The sequence below is a fragment of the Talpa europaea genome (genome assembly GCF_964194135.1).
Source record: "Talpa europaea genome assembly, chromosome: 5".
Lineage (NCBI taxonomy): Eukaryota > Metazoa > Chordata > Mammalia > Eulipotyphla > Talpidae > Talpa > Talpa europaea.
Genome location: NC_140071.1, coordinates 19,257,665 through 19,275,766, shown reverse-complemented (window position 1 = coordinate 19,275,766; position 18,102 = coordinate 19,257,665). Strand labels below are relative to the sequence as shown.

At 41.9% G+C, this 18,102-nt stretch overlaps 1 protein-coding gene across 5 annotated transcripts in view; it reads right to left on the bottom strand.

The window, feature by feature from the left end:
* Positions 1-18,102, bottom strand: part of EGFLAM (EGF like, fibronectin type III and laminin G domains) — a gene marked incomplete at both ends in the record, with an annotated part of 143,313 nt that overhangs the window by 81,844 nt on the left and 43,367 nt on the right. For 2 of the 5 annotated variants that reach the window (XM_084234145.1, XM_084234146.1), the window contains 4 exons: positions 1,531-1,666; positions 2,901-3,018; positions 12,029-12,112; positions 13,200-13,306. In XM_084234145.1, the coding sequence (XP_084090271.1) occupies positions 1,531-1,666; positions 2,901-3,018; positions 12,029-12,112; positions 13,200-13,306 (445 nt within the window). Of the gene's footprint in view, positions 1-1,530; positions 1,667-2,900; positions 3,019-9,299; positions 9,327-12,028; positions 12,113-13,199; positions 13,307-18,102 lie in introns of those variants that run through there. The other 3 variants (XM_084234144.1, XM_084234148.1, XM_084234147.1) reach the window with 3 other exon arrangements.

Below are 18,102 nucleotides of genomic sequence, written 5' to 3'. Positions count from 1 at the left end.
GGAACTTAGCAGTAGGCACTTAATTTTTACCCCCACACCTACTTCTTCCTTTTCCATTAATTGCACCATTTTCTTGTGAGGAATTAACACTCTGGAGCTTCCTATTCATGTACTTTGAGTCTTCCAATTCATGTACTTTGAGTCTAGATGATCCTTCAGACCCTGGTTCCATTAAAGAATTGCCGGATTAATTGTGTATTCTCCTCCCAGACCATGTGACTTGGTCAGAGAATGGAAAGGGACTCTAGCATGGACAATCAGAGTGAAGAGTGAGACTCTGCCGGGACCACTGAGATACAGTCACTTTTGTCCAGGAGGAAGCCATGTTAAAAGACTACATACAAGTCTTGAAGGCTTGCTGGCCATCTTGTGACCACATAGGATAAACCTAACTGAAAATGAAGTAAATGAAGAGATAAGCAGAGTAGAGTTAGGAAGGATTCAGACAGCTCTTGAGACATAGATCTAGTCCTCCTTGAACTTGCCACCGGAGTTTATAGTCAAAGGAATTAATACATCACTGCCTCATCTTCTTTCAAGCTTTTGCCACTTACAATTCAAGTCCTGCTCAAAACAACCTCTGTATTTGAGTGTTAAGGAGTCTCAGTGCAGTACTTCTCTGAACACAAATGTCTATTTTCACTACCAAAGAATCCACTGGCAAGTCAGGAAGCAGAGGCAGAGATGGCTCATCAAACCTTGGCAGAATCTTTTGTCCTGTCTTCAGAGAGCCTCAGGAATGAAGTGCTGAGCTAGCCTTTTTATGAATGCATGAAGTGGCAGGCCTCAGACACCCCATCTCCTTTAATGTAGAGTGCATCCACTCCACAAACATTCATTGTTTTTGTGAGCAAGGTGCTTCAATTCAAAATTCAACTGCAACTAGAGCTACAGCAAAAGAATTATAGTAATTATTATTATTATTATTTTGCTTAAAATTATGTAGCGGCATTGAGAATCATGTGTTTTCATTTGTAAATACTTAAAAGAACTCCTAATCACTCTTCTACCCTCTGATAAGCTGAATACAAGAACCAGCCAGGTAGATGAGACAAAAAGGCTGAAACCAAACCAAGAAATTTGCCCCACAGCGATACAGATGTGAAGGAGACAATGAATTGTACTTGCTTTTAAAGGCTTTTTTTTAAATCCCCCTCCCTTGAGAAAGGTCACCATCAAATATTTACTTCAAACACAATGTTTCAAAGCAACAGAGGCAAGTTTCAGATTTGAAATGCAGCAGACATGTTGGCAATGGTACCTCAAGAATTTTCAGAGAATAAGACAGTCCGACTATGGAGGGAGAATGGGGAAGAGGTAGGCACGTGGGGACAGATTTACCAGATGACCCATCACCCCAGTGTAATGGAGACAGATACCAGTCTGAGGACAGTGTATAAATGCAGGTCTCAACACTCTTGCCGTCTCTTAAATACACACGCAGGATAGCGAGCTCCCTCTGGGCATGCCCCATGCTTGGAATACTCAAGGGTCACACATTTGGCTTTTGAATGTGACACCCAATCTTACCTGATGAATTCCACAGAATAATACTGAATAGGGGAGCTTCCTTCACTCTCTCCGGGTTTCCAAGACAGGGCCACCTCAGACTCAGAAACCACAGTGACGTGGGGCTGCTGGGGTGCTGTTGGAGGCAGGCAAGAATCTAGATGGGAGAGTAAACACAACTGGAGTTGACTGGCGGTTTTTATTGCTGAAGAGGTTTAATATGAAAACTAAAAAAAACGACAAAACAAATGAGTTTCCTACAAGCTAAACAGCTCTGTTGAGAACAACCTCAAAATCCAAACCAAATAAACCCCAACTGGATTCATCATAGGAGGTCTGAATTGACGAGAGCTGATCTGTCCTCTCCTCTCAGCAGCCTTGGCTGGGAATGCAGCTGAGTAACATCCACATCATTGACCCAAGAACCCATAATGTTGTGTACCCTTTAAAATCTATAATCATCCTCCAACTCCCTAACAACTTTTCATCACTGTTTGCATGTTGGAATTGATATTTACCAACAGGGAAGAGTAAATGCCACTTTCCATTCTTGTGTGTGTGTTCCCCTGATCATCAGTACACACACCAAAGGGAGGACGTGTGGGCTACGCTCTTGGGTATGAAGATGTAGGGATCACCACAAACCCATCACCTCAAGGTACCTGCTGTGACTACCTTCATATCCAGACATTCACATCTCCCAGCCTCTGTTTATACTATGGCTCCTACTGGAAACATTTTCATGTCTTTCCTTCCTAGCAAAATGCCAAGCAGTTTGCAATATTCACACCAAATATAATTCTTTCTGAAACTGTCCCTGAGCCCTGGGATGGAGGAAGTGCTCCCTCCTGAGTGCTCCAGGCCCCTTGCACAGGTTTCCCCACAAACTAGAGCTACTTGATGATCATTTGCTTATCCCTCTATAGTGAGCTCCTTATGAGGGGTGACCTGCTTGACCACCTTTGCCCAGAGTATCCAGCATGGAGCTACCTCAGTAAGCTTTTGTTGGATTCCCCTTGTCCATAATCTCTTCTCCTATTCCCCTTCCTTACCTTCTTAGATCCCATTTCCCATCAGCTCTCCACTTAATAGTCACTTCCTCAGGAAATTTTTACATCACACCTACCTCAATCTTTGTACATTTCTTATAGCACTGTAGCTAGCACCCAACACAATCTTTGGCTCCATATTAATTAGATTATGTCTTGCCTGCCTTCCTGAAGCTCTGAAAGGGCAGGGACTGTGCCTGTTTTGTTCACCACTTAGTTCCCAGAGTCCCAGAGCCTAGCACAGTGCCTGGCACATTGTAGGTCCTCACTGATATATAACAAAAGAAAGAATGACTAACACCTGTCACTTTCCTATTACACATGAGTTAAACCCAAATTTACCTTGGGGCAAAGTGATAAAGTGCTGAGGAAAGCTGAGCCGCCTTTTGCCGGTCTTGCCGTAAGCTGCTACACTCACTTGATATTCAATGCCTGGTTTCAAGTCTCCAATCACTTCCTCCTGTCAATCACCAAATAGCAAAGGCATCAGTAATCAAAAGTTCTTTGGGGGGCAACCAGACAATTTGCATGAAGGTAACATTATGAGGTCCCTGTGAAATTGCTTGGGACAGACATTGTTTTGCTTTCACTACAATCGGCCAAGTTTTACAATTTGCAAAGAGAAAATCACCATGAAATATTTCCCCAAACTTTATGCATTATTGGCACGTGTACACTGTCAGGGGACTGGGTTCATTCACCCTATCACCCTATCATCAAATGCTGCCCTTAACATCCAAGTGTTTCATAGTGTTACTTGGGCCAGAAGCCCAGAGTTCTTTCTTTCTATTAATATTTGCAGATCACAGATGCTCAGGGACCAGCTACAACAGCAAACTGAGGTTTTGATTTCTACCCATAAAGGACTCAAAATCTGATCCTCAAATTTTTAGCTGAATCATAGAATTGTTAGGATAGCTTCTTAAATTTAACAGCTGGACTTGGCCCCCTGTTTCTAATGTAGTCAATTTGGGAAAAGGCAGAGAATCTGTTTCTAACAAATTTCTGAGTGATATGTTGCTGGCCCAGGGACTCACATGAAGAACCACAAGGACTGAAGATGGCTGTGTGTGGCTTTCCTCTGCACAAACGGTCCTGTCCAGAAAGCCCCAGCTGAAGAAGATTCATTCCACCTTGGGCTTTGGCAAAAGGGCTTGTCCTTGGAGGCTTCAGTGCTACATAGTAAGTAGGACCTTGGTCCCATTGGTGAGAAGTGGCAACATCTTGTAGTGGGATCAACCAATCTGGGGCTGGAACCTGATTCTTATTGTTAGTCATCGTGTTCATGTTAAATTTCTGAATCTCGGTTCTCCCCTGAAAAATGGGGATGGCTTATAACTCTTTTGCATGGTTGTAGTGTCTGGGATAATGTGTGTGAGCAGCTGGCACAGAGCATGTGCTCAAGAAACAGGTTACAATGATTGCCTTGGGTATGTGGAAACTCTTGTCTTCTCTGCTTTCCTAGTTTCTTCCACTTCTCCAAAGGCTAAGTCTTCCCCTGACACCTTCCCTGACCACCTGGAACAGATCTCCCACTCCCAACTGATGTGCCACTAACTTAGCACTTACATATATTACAAAATACTGCTCTCTCTCTCGTGGAACTCTAAACCACATGAGAGTAGGAATCTGTGAATTTCTTCACAATGTCCTCTGCAGATGATTAAACAATCATTATTGCCAGGAAGAATTCATCAACTGATCAACACAATTTTTAAAAAGAATTCAACAATCACCTGAAGATTCAAAAAAAAAAATATACTGATGGACATGCCAGCACCTCTAATTTAGACCACACACTGCTAGAGTCATCTTCGGCCCCAAATCTGCTCATGTCACTTTCCACTTAAAACTCCCTTCCAAAGAGCATATTTGTTCCCGTTTATACCATTAGCATCATCTCGTGCCACCTCTACCCCTTGTAGTCTGTATTCTACTCATACTTACAAACTTGGCAGGGCTCACATTTTTGCTGTTCAATTTCTTGTCTCTGGGCCTTTGAACCTGCTGCTCCCTCTATATGAAATGCCCTTCTCTCCCCACTCTTGCCTGGCTCACCCCTGCTCATCCTTCATGACTCAGTTCAACTGAGACATTACCTCATTTCTCTGACCCCCAGCCTCCAGTCTGGTTAGGTACCCCTCCTCTGTGCCTCCCTGGTGTCCTTGTGTACCTCAATCTTAGCACCACTCACCTTCTACTGTAATTGTTTATTTGTCATCTTCCCCCCACCTACTTGAGGGTGGGGAGCAAGTTCTTATTCCTCTAGCATCTCAAAGCTTAGCATAATACTAGCAGACATATAGCAAAGGCTCAGACAATGCATTTTGATGAATGAATAAATGAACTAGTGAATGAAAGAATCAAACTATGATGTCCAATATAAACTGATCAAGAAGCAATTTTTACTGCTGATCCCTCTATTTTAGACAATAACAGCAGCCCCTCTGGCCCAGACCCTGGAATTAGTAAGAGCCAGGTTGACTTCTTTTCACCCACCCACCTCCAACCACCTCCATATACCTTTCGGACCTGCTTTTTCCCTCCATATCTCTAAATCCCTGTGTTTGTCCAGGTGTCTATCTCTCCTCCTGCCCAGTCCCACTCATTCTACATGGAGCTACATCAGGGGTCTTTGTTTTCATCCATGCATCCTCGCTCACCACTTGTCCCCAGGTTTCATGTCAAGTTGAGTGGTTGAAAGTCTGGAGGTAGCAGGTGGATATGAGACTCGGTTCTCACTCCTTGCCCACCTGCCACTTACAGGATTTTCCAAGGAAGCAGAAATAGCCTCTCAAACCAACTCACTGGTCTCAGGCAGCTGCTTCAGAGTCTGTTTCTTCTAGGAAGTCATTATAATAAATGAAGTATAGGGATGGTTATGTGGTTTTATAGATCATTATAGATCTCAACTATGAGCCAATACTTAATACAGCTACCACTAGTTACCATTTCTTGTATGTTTTCTCTATTCCAGGAATAAGGAAACTTTACATACATCGACTGATTTAATTCTTGCTTCAGTCCTAAAAGGTGGGTACATAAGCATATAAAAAATATTTATCGTAAATACTGAAGAATAGATTATTACTCTTTCATCTGTAAACATGAAAACTGACATATATGAAATTAAAAATGATCACTGAAAACCAAGACAGATTTGTAGAAGTTTCTTATGTAGATTAAAATAATCTTTTTATTAGATACGAAAGACTGATGCTACCTGTAATTCAGATATATTCTGAGAAGCAGAGGGTTACCCTTCCAGAAATCTACTGTTTCCAGTCTTTTCCAATGCTAACAAGCTGGTGACATGCCATAAAGGATTGAAGTCGTGAAGGATTGAGGGTCAAGGGAATGAGCAGTTGGGAACACTGGAATCAAGGATTTAATCATCCTTTCTGAAATTATTCCTCCCAGATGGAATCCCTAGTTATATTGTGCCTTGTGATAACCCTTGCATTCTCTGCCTTAACATGATGTAATAATTCCACAAGTCTTTGTATTTCTGTCCTTAAATATCCATAACCCCCAAATCAGTCTTGCATCCAATGAGATAAGATGCTGAATATACTCTTATTGAAGTAAAATATCATTTGTTTGCTGTTTTGTTGCCTTGTAGAAGTTTGAAAACAAATCAAACATTTATCTCTCTTGGTCTATATTTTTATACAAGATGGTGAAATACAGAGTGAGAGAAATTGCTTTCTTGGAGGAGTAGAAGCCAGAATGAATAAAGAATCTCACGCCTTTCTTTTTTTGGCAAAGTTTGTATTTGATTGCAAAATAACCCTACTTTGTGTTTGCCTAGCTCTTTCTGAAATGCAAAACCTTTTCTAAAAGAAGCCTCCTGGGCTTTTCTCAACATTGTTGGTGGCCATTATGTGATTGAATAACTTACACCTACGGAAGAGAGAAGCAAGGTTCATGTAAGTTCACTGAGTCCAAAGTTCACTGAGCCCAGAGCCCAAGCATCTTTAAGCTAGGTGAGCTATGCTCCTGTCTCCTTCACTGACTGCCAGATGCAACAAACTCACCTTACGATTAGAATATTAATAGTTTTTATTTTTACAGTACTTTGGAATTGATAAAATCTTAGCACACCATTGCTACATTTAATCCTCACAACAACCCTAAGAGGTGAATCACATCATCCCCTTTTTACAGACAATGAGACTAGACCCAGAGAGTTTATGTAATTTCCAGTGGGGGCAACAATGAATCTGGTTTCTTTCACAAAACATATTGTACCACAAACCTTAATACGCTTTGAATTGCCTGATTCCTAGACATAGCACATCGACTGTCAAGCTTGCAGCTTTTCTTTAGATGCCCAACTGCCTTTTCCACGTCCACTGCGACACTCCCATTACCTTCATTCACAATCTGTGTCAGAGATGATTCACTGTCCCTTAGCATCCATTCTCTCTTTTCTTATCATAAAACCCCAGAATTTAGTTGAGCCATGGACACTCAAATACTACATTTCTCAGTTTTCCCTACAGTTAAGTGTGGTCATGTGACTAAATTTTGTACAATAGGATGTCAGTGAAAATGCTGAGGACAATTCCTAAGTTATCCCTTAACAGGAGAGAGATGTTCCCCTTTCGCTTTTCCTCATCTATTGGCTAGAATGTGGATGTGGTAGTAAGACCACAGTTTGGACCATGGGGAGGAGGGTCAGGGGGCTTGGAAGGACAAAGAGATGGAAAGACCCTGAATGCACATCTTGCTAGAATCACTCATTTTGGAGTTGAGGGACTTTTAGACTTTTATCCTAATTGATACATGATCTATTGTACAAAAACCACCAAGATAGCAATGCAAAAGGGAACTCCTCCCCAAAATGGGACTATTCTTTAGTGGAGACCTGTCCACTTTGCAGTGATGAATCCATACTGAACAGTTCCTAACTTGTATCTCTTATCTTGATGTCAGAGCTTGTCTTAACTTCTTCCACTCTTACTTTCTCCTACTGCTGGAAATCCAGATCATTTATTTCCAGAAATGAAGTAGGATATTGTCCTGTTTACTAGTCCAGATATGCAGCTACTACACCATGAAGGCATCAGTGAACACCATATCAGAAGAGACATGAAATGGGTAGAGTATTGGACAAGGAACCTAGAGACCTAGGTTGTGGGGGCAACTTTCTGTGTGGTCTTGGGTATATCTTAACTTCTCCAGCCAAATTTTCAAGACCAAAATCCTATGCTTCTTCTAGTAACCTTGTATTCAATTTCACAATTGACGCTACAAGTCAAGGTTGGACCACAGCTGTCTTAGCAATACCCAGTATCATCAAATGAAAGGCAACTGGAGAAATAGAAAAGTATCATCTTCCAAGCATCCTTCTTCCAATGGCCCTGAGGAAGGTTGTACAGGCCAGATTAGAGGAAGCAACTGAATTTCTATTCCTTTTAGTTGTCACAGAAAATAAGCATGTATCTTTCAAGGTTTCAGAGGAGGGGCAGCACTGGCTTTGGGACTGGACAAATCTTCCTTGCATGGTTCTATACTTCATATTGATGAAGAGTCAGAATTCCTGAAGCTTATTTATTACAAAAATATTTCCATATATGCCATATGGAGCAAAGGAACCCCATAGTTGGGAATTGTTATCAGCCAACCCCTTCATTTTACAATCAAAGAGACATTCAGGGCGGCTCAGTGGCCTTGTCCAAAGTGACCCTTGCTTTGGCATCAGAGCTGGAACTAGATGTAAGTCTCAGGATTGCTAACTTAGTTTTATCTCTCTAGCCTTGGTTAACACTCAAATAGAATCACTATTCTAGGTCAACCTGACCAGTGGGCTCCAAAGACAGGTGGTGGGAAATCTCCCTGGGTGAGCAACGCAATCTACTTAGATATCAGAAGAAAAAATTAAAACTTTCTGTTTCTGTTTTATCATTTTCTTTAAAATTCTGTAAGATTTTATAATGTACATAATATATTAGTAGAGTAACTTATGTATAATTTATAGCTACATAAATATACATATATTGGTACATGCTCAAGTATTTTTAACTGATGATATGCACGATCAAAAACTACAGAGACCACCCATTTATACATCCTTATCTAGCTCTTAAAAATTTACCAAATTTCCCTGATTTATCTTACTATTTATTTTTCTAGAATAAAAACTGTATGTTGCATTTTTAAGAAAAAGGTGCCCAATGGTAACCAAACCAGGTTATCAAAGAATGCATCAAAATTCCATATAATCAGGCAAGTTTGTTTGTTTTTTTTGTTATTTCATCTTTGCAGTCAAACTAACCATATATGAACTTAAGCCTTTGTTTGCCATTCAATCCAGAAAATCAACCAAGCAGTTTTAGGTGAGCTGGTTCTGTCTCGAATGGTTAAAATAACAAAGGAGACAGAAAAGTGCGTGGTGGGGACTCCCCGTGCTGCCATGTGAGATCTCATTTAAATATTTGTTCTTCTTTTCCATCTTTTTCACCTGGTCTTGGAACAGAACTTCAATTACTTCACCCTTTAAAAATGTTCCTTTAACCTTGTCGTGTGAGATAAAGCAGCACATACAAGCAGCTTCTTGCTAACGATTAAAAATCGCCCTGGTGCGTTGCACTGCGCCGCCCTTGCTCACACTGGAGCTGAGTCTTCAGTGGGCCTGAGTCAGTAAGAGGAACATGCAAGAAAGTCGGTATTTCTCTAAAAGACACCCTCTGAATCCTGGGTTGGAGCAAGAGTTTTATTTTTCCAAAACATACTTACCAAAATCACCTGGTTATGAGATTGTCCCTGAAAAGGAAGAAAAAAACAACATGAAAAAGAAAGGAAAACTTGCAGGGCGAAGATGAAGCCATGGAGCAGCCGCTGAGCCCGCGCACCACCGGGGCAACAGCACCCATCCTCACGGTGTGGATCCCGTGGCCACCCACTCTGTTCTCATCTCGCATCAGACTTCATGCGGGCACGACCTTGGGACCATGACCTTGTTTAATGCTCACACCATCCTGATGCCATAGGATATGTGGCAGAGACTCCCACACTTTCTCTGATGTGCCCCCTCAGTGTCTTACAATATTTTACAGTACCTCTAGACCAAAAGAAATGCCTAATGTTCCATACACACAACTTAGTAGTAGTATTTCACACACATGTTATTTCCCTTGAGAAGTTCAAATCTTCCACAACCCCCTGTGAGTTTGCTTCAGAGCCCTGGAGCACCCTAGCAGGGAGTTTGAGAACCACTGATACATTAGCTTTGATATCGTTACTCTCTGAATGTAAATTGTCTGAAACCAGAGTCTAAGGCTATTCCAGACTCTCCCCACACCTCCTCTTCCTGGCTATGTGTTCTATACCTCCTCTGCTCCACCACCAGCTACCCATCCCACCATCTCCACCACTCCCACCGCCTCCAGGATTATTCCTTTGGCATAAACCATTCCCTTACATTCAAATGCCTCACCTTCTTTCTTCTCTGCCTTTCCAGAAACTATCCCTAATTCAGTTCTGAGTCTAGTTTTATCTTTTAACCATTTGTTCCTACACTAATCTTGTCCTCCTTAAAACTTCAGTCTATCTGTTAAGTGTCTGTTGATGAGATCTGGGCTTTTGTTCTCTGATTGTTTCATCAGTGTCAATGTGGTTTTCTCAACAAGACTGAAAGCTGCCCAAGCAAAAGGACTATGTTCTTTTAGGTTGGACAAACAGTAGCCACAGGAAAGCTTGTTGAAATCAGCAAGGTGAGCAGTGCTATAATTGATAGCAAATTCCAATGCCCACATATAATGAACAGAGAGAATAAATCAAACCAAAGGCAGTGATTATCAGGAATGACATTAACATAGCCAGGATTTCTTGATATTTTACCAAGGGATTTTACATAAATAATTGTATTTGCCAGTCATAACAGTACAATTATGATGCCCCTTTCATGGGACAAAGATGAAACTTAAACAGGCGAAGTAACTTTGACCAAAATCACCTACCTTGTAAGTGAAGAGAGGTGGTCTGGAGTGTGCCCGCCTCCCTCCAGGCCCACTGTTTGTACTTCAGTGGCCTTCCCAGGCAACCAGGCCAGGCTCTTGTGGTCGGACAGGATCTCAATTTCAGAAGCAATGTCCAGACTCCAGGACACCAGCATTGGTGACACCCCTGTCACTGCACTGTGTCCGCTCAGCCTGGACTCTGTTCTGGGCAAAGCAGTGAGTCACACTCACCACAGGACAATGGGCTGGGCATCTGGAGACACAGCCAGCCCCTTGGTGGGGCCCCCAGGCTTATCAGGAGTTCTCTGTTGTTGAGGGGAGACAGATCTCAACTGTTTTCCTAGACAGAGTCAACTCAATCTTGCCCTTTTAGGAGACAGTGAACGCATGGATGATCCTGACAGTTCTGAGGTAAATGAAGACTGCTTCAGAAGCCAAAATGGAAAGAATGTCATGCAAAATGTAAGATGAAAATGTGCATCTCTTCCTCTAGAATCATGAAGGATTTTGTGAAAACAAACAGACCAGGGCCCAGATGTCAGTCTGTCCTAGGTTTATGGCCCACCCTGTTCCTTGCTAATATGTTATTTAGAGAAATTTACTTTATCTCTCTGAATCTCAGCATCCTTGTCAGTAAAATAAGGTCACAGGATAGTTGTGAAGATTAAATTAAAAAAAAAAAAAAGAAAGAAAGCTTGAAGGATAGTGCCTGGCAGGTAACAGATGCTCAGTCAGTGATGGCTACTTATCACAGATGCCAAGTAGGCTTCAAACTATGCACTGTGCTGGCAGACACTTATTAAACAGGAGTTACAAACATTACCACCACCAGCACCGCTGCCACCACCACAGCAGAAATCTGGGCACTGTTGCTAACTCCTGGTAGAGCAATTCAAAGGCTCTAGCCTGCAGGATAATTTTAGTAGAATGAGTAGGGAGGAGGAAAATGAAAGAAAAGAAACAGAACATGCCTAAGGCAGAAAAACTCACCCAGAAAGACCTTGACAGGAAACAGAAAAGAAATAAATGGAGAGCCAGCAATTGGTTTGTGGAAGGCCAGGGTGCTGGGCTTGAGCAGAAAAATAAGAAGTTGGACCATCTGAATATACATTTCAAGTTACATTATTTCTACTGTTTTGTGTCTCCGGGCAATTGGGAAGAGATAAATGTGTCATATTTATTTATAAAGCTTTACTAAGATTAAAAAAAAATCAGGATTAAGCTTCCTGAAGAAAAGGTGACTGCTTCTGTGTGATAAATGGTGGGTTGAGGTCAGTGTGGGGTTCTGGCACTGGGCCACTGCATGTGGCCACCACCCTGGATCTATAGATGCGTGTGATGAGGTAATGCACAGGACAGACCTTCATAAATCTCAAAGGACTACACACACATTAGTAATTATGATACACAGACAGCACACACCACATTAGAAATCCTTCCAAATATGGCCGAAATGCCAAGCACCTGTGTGCTTTTGAGGGGGGCTGCGAGCATGGCGATACTCACGGTGGCCAGGGCATCCTGGCTGAGCCGCACACTATGGGACTGCTCCTGCAGGGAGTTGTCTCCATTGACCTCAGAGTAAAAAACCTGAAAAAGAGGCAGGCACATGGGGTGAGAGCAGGGCCAGGACTGCTCCTTCCTGATCCAAGGCCCTTAGTTTTGATGGCACACACAACCTGAGTGGGTTCTGAGGTGCTTGCCTCAGCACATACACACGAGTCCCATGGCAACATCAAACATACCTAGCAGCAGCCTGCAGAGGCCAGCAGGAAGATGTGTATGGTTGAGATGGGGTAGGGGAGACTGGACCCAGCTCCTATTATTTCTTCCCAAACCATATTCTCTAAGGTAATCTTTCATTTTCCCGCTTTTGATACAACCTAAGTCCAGAAATGCATTCCTCTTCTTTAAGAAGACAGCAGGACAAGGGCCATGATAAATGGCTTCTCTTCCTTGATAAAAGGAAGACAGTAAGGAGTGGTGAGTCTACAGTTTTATGGGGGAGAGGGAGGGGTTTGACAGCCCATCTAAAGCGGACAGCTCAGCTCCAGTGCACTTGGTGCCCCAAAGGAATGTGAAGCAGAAGGAGTGTGACCAGCTCTCTGGACAGTCCCAGTGATAACAGAATTCCAAATATTTGTCTGAAATCTCCTGAGTCCTAAAAGTTGACTCATTTTTTAAAACTGTTCAAAGCAAACATTTCGGTGAGCTGAAATCAGTCTGATTTGTAACCTCTGATAGGTAGGAATGCATTCTCTGTCTCCTCCTCCACTTTGTCCACCCCTTTAATTCAATTTTCATTTTAATTCAAATTTTACATATTTTGTGCTCATTGACAAAATTCCAAAGTGAATCCCCATTATCTCCCAGGTTTCTGCTTTAGTCTCCAAGTTTGACTGTTGGGCAACTGGATAACAGGACCCATGTCTTCTACTCAGTTTGTATTTCTCCATCCTTGAACAGAGTAAGGAATGGGCAGATCCTAATGGATTTTCAAGGCACAAGAAACACCCTTAAAAGGCAAACATTCCCGCTGGTTTTACAGAAAGAGAAGGGGTCAGTTATTTACATAGAAGAGCTGTTATAAGGGGGCATAAAGGGAAGGAGCAAAGATGGGAAGGACACCAGTCACCCCAACATACCCACTACAGAATCCCCATGCCCAACTACTCACAGTGAACCCCAAGATGGGACTCCCCAGATGCCTGGGCATTTTCCACTGGATGCTAAAAGCTGTACAGTTCACTGCGTCCAGGGTGATGTCAAGAGGCCCCATCTTGCCTGCCCCAAAACAAAAGAGATTGTGTCAGAAGTTCCAAGCTTCCTGGAGCTCAGAGGGTGGGTGTGGTGTGGTAACACTCACTGAAGAAGTATGAACCTGTACCTCTGTGTTGTTATTGTGTTACCTCCAATAAAAGAAAGTCCATATAGCTCACCTTGAGTATATTTACACAAGATTTGAGATGATTCTGCAGCCCAAAATGCAGACATCTCCCCGCATGCCACGCCTGGGTCAGCTGACTTCACCAGGGCTCTGCTATCCCCTCCCAGCCCAGTGGGGGTAGGAAGAGGAGCCCAGTCTCTCCCTCAGCTAGGGGGAAATCAAATTCTAGCACATTCTTCTGTAACTTCTGATACCTCAGGGGCCAGCAAAGAGGTTCAGAGTTGTGTAGACTAAACACTTCTGACTTGACTCTAGAAGGCTAGAATACAATAATGTAAGGTGATGATTTTTCTTTTTATTCTATAACATATCTGTTTCATAGATATGTTACATATTATATAGATATATAGGCAGATGTGTTTATATAGTTAGGATATTCTTATTGCATAGAAGTATAAAATAAGGTTAGGAAATTTCCTATATTTACTCTATACATATCTTATACCATAATTAATTTTGTGATTATAAATCATAAATTTGTTTCTAAAAACAACATATTGCCAAAATTTAGAAAATACAAACACAAGTTCCACTATTCAGAAATGAGTCCTGTGAACCATAAGTATACGATGCCCCCTTTGGTCACATGCAATTTTTTAAATGATACATTTATGTGTAGACATGTATATGTACACATATATATATATATACATATGTACATTTTTATTTTAATTTCATGTTAATTATATATAATATACACATTCATAGTTTAAAATCTTATATTACCATATATATAGATTCACTGACCAAAATCATTTTTTTTAAAAGATTTATTTTCCATAAATAAATCTGGGTACAGTCAGAAGTGTGGGAGGGTGAGAGAATTCACCAGGGCCAGAGCAGGGAAAAGAACAGGCAGACTGATGAAGAAATACACTGCTGAGGGGAGCAGCGGGCGCGGCAGGAGAGGTCTGTCACGCCATGTGGGACCTTCACCGGTGGCCGGGGATCGAACCCGTGCTGCAGAGGCTGCAGGCAGCTTTGCAACCCAGTGCTCAACTGCTGCACGGCTGGGGGAGGTCCACCAAAATCATTTTTAATGACTGTAAGTTCTTTCACTTAGTGCCTGTGCCATAATTTACAGTGTTTTTCATTACACTATTTTTAGGTACTTCATTTAGTCCCAATTCCTTGGTATTTTAATTAATATTTCATCAAGACAGTTCTGAGACTAGTAAGTGGATAAGTTCAATAAACATTCCTCGAGTAAATGAATGTTCTACAATTTGATTTTCTCCTCCTAACTAATATGACCTGGTGATGTTTATTTGCAGTGACTATGTAGAGTTCTCCACATGTCTGTCAGGTTCTTTGTATTGCATTCCTGTATGTACCAGGCACATGTCTGATGGAGAGAGACAAGGGCCACAAACAAGTTAGCAGGACATAAAAATTGGGCTCCAGAGGGGCCTCCCTGGTGGCGCAAGGGGTTAAGCGCCAGCACTATGAAGCTATCCACAGCCACTGCAGCAAGAGTTCCATCCCCAGCCAGGGAGGTGACCCACACAGCGCAACAGACCTCTCCTGACTTGCCCACTGCTCCCCTCAGCAATGTATTTCAGTCAGTCTGCCTATTCTGCTCCCCACTGTTTCTTTGGTAAATCCTCTTACCCCTGCATCTCTGACCTGCACCCCAGCTCTTGTATGCATAAATAAATGCATTTTTTAAAAAATTGAGCTCAAGGAGCATCCAGGGATGTACAGGGCACTTGGTGGCACACAGGAAGGACATTCCTGACTTCACATGACCAATAGTAGGACTGAGGCAAAGTGGGGGTGGGAAAAGTGTCCAAGCAGAGGAAGCCCTACACAATCCTCTCCCAGAGAGCAGAGGGGTGAGTCATAAAATAGAAGCCCTAGGGAGGCATGGTTGGGTCAATGTGGGTGGTAAAGGAGAGGAAGGGATGAGGCTGGCTCCAAGGATCCTGCCTGGGCAATACATGGGAGGGGGTGCCATCCAACATCTGGGAGTGCAATGTCAACTCTTATTGCCCAGAAGGAGGTGGCGAGGTCATCGGCTGCTGGTGAACAAGAGGTTGCCAGGTCAGGCATTTCGGTCAAACACCAAAAGTATTCCAGCAGAATCAAAAAGTTAAAGATTGGAAACTAAATTATATGTTGATTGGAAAGAGTTGCATTTTTATTTATTTTTTTTAATTTTTTTTTTTTAATTTTCTAGAGGCATGTCTTATTTATTTATTTATTATTTGTTTGTTTGGTTTATACATGCACTGGGTACAGTCAGAAGCGCGGGAGGGTGAGAGAATTCACCAGAGCCAGAGCGGGGAGCAGAGCAGGCAGAAGGACCGAAGGACACTGCTGAGGGGAGCAGCGGGCGGCAGGAGAGGTCTGCTCGCCATGTGGGACACTCCTCCGGTGGCCGGGGAGCAGCCGGGGATCGAACCGGCTGCAGAGGCTGCAGGCAGCTTCGCAACCCAGCGCTCAACCGCTGCGCCACCGGGGAGGCCCGAGTTGCATTTTTAAATGTAGATTTTTTTGAGGAAAAACCTTTACAAACTTGAAAGAGGTAATGACAATAAAAGTGATGGATTCTACATCATAAAACTGGCATTATGCTCTTCAAAAACTATAAAAGAAAAGACACAAAACATCAGATCTAGAAGTAAATAATTGCAGAAAAATGACAGGCTAAGGAGATCTTTATTACAAAATGTATCCATATTGATAAAAAATATATTCAGACCCTAATAAATACATATGGTGAGGCAACTCAAAAAAAGATAAACTATAGTTGGTAAACGCATAGGGTGGAATATTCAAATTTGCCTGTTATCAAATAAATAATTTTTTTTAATTGGCATGTCCTTCTCACCTATTAAACTAGCCAACTGTTTAAGTGATAGTAACTAATACTGACAAGAACACATGAATATGTTCCTCTTAAAAAATTACTTATGGCAGTACAAATGAGCTCAGGCATCTTGGAAGAGAATTTGGCAATGTCCAATAATATCCAGGCCATAAATACATACGTTCCTCTCCTTGGGCTCTCAGAAGTGTAATTACAATCTGTTGAAAGGAAAGAATCTCAGAAGAGGAAGTTGCTCTCATGAAGATATTCTTGATTGGATTATGTGTGGTACAGAAAAAAAAAAACAAACAATCTAAATATTTTGAAAGAAAGAGTCAAGTCAATTGTGGTGCACCCCTGGGAGGACCATTAGACAAACATTACAAAAGAAAGTTCACTAAACACAGGATGGTATCTTGGTTTGAATCCGGAAAAGAAAAAGGGCATTAGTGTGAACAACCCAGTGAACTACAAGTAAAATTTGCATTTTAGTTGATAACATTATATTCCTACTGGTTAGTGCTAGCACTGGTGAATTTTTTAGATTTAACGAATGTCCTGTGGTCACATTATCATGTAAGTTGTGTATGTTATCTTGTACCATATAAAATGTTATCTATCATGAGGAGAAACTGGATGAAGAGTAGACAAAATTTGTTATCTTTGCAACTCCCTATAAATTTAACTGTATTTCAAAATCAAAAGTTTACTGTTGAATTTGTATATCACTCTGTAACAACAATTATGTGTCAAATAGAAAACATATCTGATTGCCACCCATACAACTATTACAGTCTATGGGATATCCACTTTAATATAACTTGAAGGCAAAAGGAAAAGGCTAATTATTACATGAATGTAGCTAAGATGAAAAAGGATTTTTCCCCTGTTTTCACTTATTTCTCAAATTAACATTATATTATTTGGTTTTGCATAATTTTTAAATTATTTGTACAGCCAAAGACCAGACTTTACAAGGTGTGCATATGACCAGGTTCCCTTGTAACCAAAGGAAATCCACAGAATAACCGTTCATGAAGTTTACACTAGTCAGGTAAGAGAAGGCTGTTTGCAGTCTGTCACTCTACATTTAATGGTAAGGCTAAAAGTAGTCTACAATAAATGAGTCATTTATTAACTTTCAATAACCAAAGATAATACACCTACATCAAATTCAATCCTGTATGGGTCTCCCTGGTGGCACAAGGGGTTAAGTCTCAGCCCTATGACGCTATCTGCAGCCACTGCAGCACAAGTTCGATCCATAGCCAGGGAGCTACCCACATGGTGCAGCAGACCTCTCCTGTCTGGTCCGCTGCTCACCTCAGCAGTGTATTTCAATCTGCCTGTTCTGCTCCCCACTCTGTCTCTGGTGAATCCTCTCACCCCACACCTCTGGCCTATACCCCAGCTCTTATATGCATAAATAAATAGATCTTTTTTAAAAAAAAAAAATGCAATCCTGTATCACAAGTCAGCTATCACTGAAAAAGGAAGGCTCCCTCAGAGGAAGCTATTGTTGCATGGAATTGTCAATTGACAGTATCTCAAGTGCTATCAGGGGCACCTGGTATTATTAAGCACAGGGAGAATCACCACCCCCTTTTCTCTCCCTACTTTGGTGGCTAGCCATAATCTAGAACAGGATTATACAGAATGATCTGCTCTCCATGCTCTGGATTCTCCAGGAAAATTCTGATTCTAAGAGATGTTTCACAGTGACGTCGGTTAGATTCCTTATCACAGCAGTAGAAGCTACAAAGTGTCGTCATAGGGCCTGCTGGATGGTCCAGGCCAGGATTCATATCTAGGGGAGGAGAG